This window comes from Alosa pseudoharengus, unplaced genomic scaffold (genome assembly GCF_046254945.1).
Source record: "Alosa pseudoharengus isolate Yale_2024_CS ecotype anadromous, Long Island Sound unplaced genomic scaffold, YU_APseudo_1.1 YU_APseudo_1.1_scf_22, whole genome shotgun sequence".
NCBI lineage: Eukaryota > Metazoa > Chordata > Actinopteri > Clupeiformes > Clupeidae > Alosa > Alosa pseudoharengus.
Window position 1 is genome coordinate 5,685,179 of NW_027468680.1, and position 5,000 is coordinate 5,690,178.

Here is a 5,000-nt window from a genome sequence, read left to right on the forward strand (position 1 = left end):
CACACACACACACACACACACTTACACGCTATCAGAAATAAATTCCGTAACAAAATTAACTTAGTTAATTATACCCTTGTCTCTCAGTGGAATACCCTGCAAACAACTTCACAGAAACGGGCGCAATCTGAAAAAGACGGGAAATGTATTTTTATACGCTTGAAGGCAACCGGGCAGGCTCTGAATTTCAACAAGATATGTTTCAAAGAACTGCTCAAATAAGCAGGGCACAAGCAGGAAGTTGGCCACGGAGAGAGAGAGGGAGAAAAAAAGACACTCAGGGAGGTTTTTGCGGTGCCCTAAATTAAGAAGCTGGCACACTCAAGAAGCTGACTTACTGGTGTATCGACCGCTCCACTCTACTCCACTCGGCTCAGCTACGCTACGCTACGCCCGCCCGCTGCCACGCGCGGGTTTCCATGCCGACAGAGAGCCCGGGCAGGAGTAGGGGAAAGAGAGAGAGAGAGTGAGAGAGAGAGAGAGAGAAAGAGAGAGAGAGAGAGAGAGAGAAGGTGGGAAAGTGAGAGAGAGAGCAAAGGAGAGGTGTAGAGGGAAAAGGAGAGAGAAAGACAGACGAAAAGGGAGAGAGAGAGAGAGAAAGAGAGAGAGAGAGAGAGAGAGAGAGAGAGAGAGAGAGAGAGAGGGAAACGGAGCGGCAGGGCCGGGAGATGAAATGAAACACAAATCCTATTTATTTATGAAACTAGCAGCCTTGCCACCCGGACCAGGAAGCGGTCCTGCTAAAATGGATCGGGGCGACGGCGGAGCCTGGATCAATGCCCCATTTAACAGCGAGAGGGAAGGAGCCTGGACAGGTAGAGAAGGGATCCTAGCGCCCTCTGTTGGGGGAAGGGGGAAACTGGACGCCATTGTATGCTACTGTATTCAAACATTACCTTGACTAATGGGCTTTTAAGAAAACAAAACAAGTGCATTGTCTGGTCTGAAATGGACTATGCCATGGTACAGAAAAGCAAGCTCAACCTATTTTTCTGAGGACGGAACAGATGCAGTGGATGATACAGAGTCCCTCGGTCATTATAAACTAGACCTACATCTCCAGTGAGCGGAGGATTTCTGTGGCTCTGAGGTAGAGAGAGGGAGGGAGAGAGAAAGAGAGAGGGAGGGAGGGAGAGAGAGAGAGAGAGAGAGAGTTCTTCTTTGGCAAAAATTGTCATGCTAATAAAGCTCATTTGAATTGAATAGAAGAGAGAGAGAGGGAGAGAGAGAGACAGAGACAGAGATAGAGAGAGAAAAGGAAAGAGACAGAGAGACAGAGAAAGAGAGAGAGAGTTTGGGGGGATGGGCATGAGGGCATGCGGGCACCTCTGGAAGTGGCCTGTATGTGAACCCAGTGAATCATGAATCATGCCCCCAGACTGAGGCAGGGTTTCTGGGACAGCGGTGGCTCTGGCGATGCCCGCCTGCCTGCCCCTATTCCGCCCTGATAAGCGCACAGCGCTTCCTTATTACTCGAGCGCCTGTGCCCTGGGTCTGCTGTGGCTGGCGACGGCGGCACAGCCCTTCACTGGGCTTAGAGGAGCCAGCTTAAAGGAGGAGCTGTGAAGGACACTTAGCATTCTGCTGATCTGACACCCCTGAAGACCCCAGTAAAGGAGAGAGTCAGACATATGAGTCATGTTCAAAGACAGAGAGAAGGGGGGGGGGGTCAGGGGGGGTCGGAAGAGAGTAAGTGAGAGAATGAGAGAATGGTAGAGTGAGAGAACATACACTGAGCATCAAACGCGTTGAAGATCCGCCTCGTCTTCTCAAAGTGATCCTCCACAGACAACTTCCTCCCCATGAGAGTCACAAACGGCTCCAGCGGGACCCCTGTCAAAAAGAGCAAAGAGCAGGGGAGGGCGAGAGACAAAGGGAGGGAGAGAGAGAGAGAGAGAGAGAGAGAGAGAGCAATTAGAGGGAATGGGTAAGACATGGAAAGAGAGCATTAGAGAGAAAGAGAGAGAGAGAGAGAGAGCGAAAGACAGGGACATGTTGGCGTTTAAAACTGCTTTATTGAATCAGCACACGGATCAAGCACCCCTAAAAGGCTACCACAGACATTTGTCTGCGCCCAGACCCACACTGTCAGCGACTCGGAGCAGGAGTCAGAGAGAGGGGCGAAGAGCCGGCTGTGTGCTCTGAAGTGCCTCTGCTTCCTCAACATGGCAGCCGTGTGAAGGGCCTGTGTTTAGAGGAGGAATGTCACCCGAGTGGCTGCAGGCTAGTCATTTCTCCCTGAGAGCTGCTGTTGAGATGAGAAAGGCTGCTGTGTCACAGCGCACCGTGCCGTGGCATGCCCGACCGCCACACACACAGACCTTCCACTGCAGCCGGAGTGCTTAACAAGGGCTGCCATGGACTGACTGAGCTCAGAATGTGTGTGTGTGTGTGTGTGTGTGTGTGTGTGTGTGTGTGTGTGTGTGTGTGTGTGTGTGTGTGTGTGTGCACGCGTATGTGTGTATGCATGTAGTTGTGCGCACATGTACGTGCCTGAGAGTGAGTGAGTGCATGCATGCCTGTGAGTTTGCACATGTGTTTCTACATGTGTGTGAGGTGTGTGTGTGAGGTGTGTGTGTGTGTGTGTGTGTGTGTGTATGTGAGCCTGGGCTTTTCACTGCCACATATGTGGATTCATCATCTAATCAGATCCTTACAATATGTCAGGTTTAGTGATCAAGAATATCTTAGAATAAAATAACTTCAAATCTTGATTAGCTACAGGAGCCAAAGAATATTCAATGAAAAATAACTGTCATATGGCCAGTCTGGCAGCTATACAGGCAGAGATGCACCAGATCTGAGAGAATCAGATCAGATTAGAGAGACATTTATTACAGAAGGAAACAGCATCCAAAGCACTACCTGCGCTAACGCTAATGCCATCAGCTGTCTAATAAATACTGCAGCTCATCTAGGACCAGGGAAGAGGAAGAGATGGGGAGTAATGGAGTCTACACACTAACAATGTGTGTGTGTGTGTGTGTGTGTGTGTGTGTGTGTGTGTGTGTGTGTGTGTGTGTGTGTGCAACACACACACAAAAACATCACACAGATCTAGCACACACATGTAAACACACATTATCAGACTGACACACACACTATATACACAACACATCAAACGGCCCTGGCATACGCACAGACATACACGTCCACCCGCCACCTTGAAATCAAACACACACACACACACACACACACACACACAACACAAACACATCTCCTTAAGCATGCCAGACGAATGTCCTGGCATTGAATGAAAGGATGAATGCTGTGCAGACTCCTCTGAACAACAATAAAGGAGAGAGCAAGAGGGAGGCAGCAAGTGAGGGCAAGAGAGAACGGGAGAGAGAGAGAGACAGTGATAGAGAGAGGGAGAGAGAGACAGTGAAAGAGAGAGAGGGAGAGAGAGTGCGAGTGAGGGCAAGAGAGAACGGGAGAGAGAGAGAGAGAGAGAGAGAGACAGTGAAAGAGAGAGAGAGAGAGAGAGAGAGTGCGAGTGAGGGCAAGAGAGAAAGGGAGAGAGAAAGGGAGAGAAAGAGAGGGAGAGAGAGAGAGGAGGGAGGCGTTTTACACCAAAAGGAAACTGAAATAAAGGAAACTTTATAGTTTTAAAGAAACACACACACACACACACACATCTCTGACTCTGAAAAATGTAAATGTAAATCAGGTTTCTCGGCCAAGTATACTTGCGTATACAAGGAATTTGGTCTCTGCATTTATCCCATCCGTTAATTAGTGAACACACAGAGCACACAGTGAACACACAGTGAGGTGAAGCACACTCCGGAGCTACAGCAATGCTCGGGGAGCAGTGAGGGGTTAGGTGCCTTCCTTAAGGGCACTTCAGCCGTTCCCACTGGTCGGGGATCGAACCCTTCGGTTCCAAGCCCGAAGCCAACAATATAGAAGAGAGAGAGAGAGAGAGAGAGATTTCTCTGTCTTTAAGAGTAGGACTAAAGGTGAAGGTTGGTATTCACATAAAGGTAAAAATACCCTCTCCTAAGTAGTATAGATGTGCAATGATTTTTGAGGCTAGTTAATGAAAAGAGGAATTTATTTTGACGTAGCCCAAAGGCTATGCTATATGCTATTTAGTTGTAAATGCATGTTCTGGTCTTAGGAACCCTAGGATGAACAATACCAAAGTTCTTCCTTAAGAGTTAATAGGATGAAGTGCAGAAGACAGGAGAAAAGAGAAGATGAGTGAAGAGAGGAAAGAAGTAAGGAGAGGAGAGGATGAGAGGAGGAGAGGAGGAGAAGAGAGAGGAGGAGAGGAAGAGAGGAGTGATGAGAGAGGAGGAGAGGAGGAAAGGAGAGAGGAGAGGAGTGAGGAGAGGAGAGTGAGAGGAGAGGAGCAGGAGAGGAGTGAGGAAGAGAGAAGGAGAGGAGGAGAGGAGAAGGAGAGGAGTAAGGAGGAGAGAGGAGGAGAGGAGGAGAGGAGTGAGGAGAGAGGAGTGAATAGGAGAGAGGAGGAGAGGAGAAGGAGAGGAGTGAGGAGGAGAGAAGGAAAGGAGAGAGGAGAGGAGTGAGGAGAGGAGAGTGAGAGGAGAGGAGCAGGAGAGGAGTGAGGAAGAGAGAAGGAGAGGAGGAGAGGAGAGAGGAGTGAAGAGGAGAGAGGAGGAGAGGAGAAGGAGAGGAGTAAGGAGGAGAGAGGAGGAGAGGAGGAGAGGAGTGAGGAGAGAGGAGTGAATAGGAGAGAGGAGGAGAGGAGAAGGAGAGGAGTGAGGAGGAGAGAGGAGGAGAGGAGAAGGAGAGGAGTGAGGAGGAGAGAGGAGGAGAGGAGTAAGGAGGCAATACGAGGATAGGAGAGAAGAACAAGAGGAAGAGAGGAGTGAGGAGGCAAGAGGAGGACCTGGATGAAAACATTGTAAACAAGGAAAGGGAAAGAGGATGGAGAGGAGAGGAGAAGAGAGGAGAAAAGGAGTTGAGAGGATATTTTCTTTTTCTCTCCATTCCACACCCTCCCCCATTATATCTGTCACCTCTCCTCCTCTCTT

At 49.3% G+C, this 5,000-nt stretch overlaps 1 protein-coding gene across 1 annotated transcript in view; it reads right to left on the minus strand.

Moving 5' to 3' along the window:
* Positions 1-5,000, minus strand: part of efcab11 (EF-hand calcium binding domain 11) — a 14,701-nt gene that overhangs the window by 4,089 nt on the left and 5,612 nt on the right. The window contains exon 4 of the mRNA XM_076300100.1: positions 1,732-1,833. Coding sequence (XP_076156215.1) covers positions 1,732-1,833 — 102 coding nt within the window. The remainder of the gene's footprint in view (positions 1-1,731; positions 1,834-5,000) is intronic.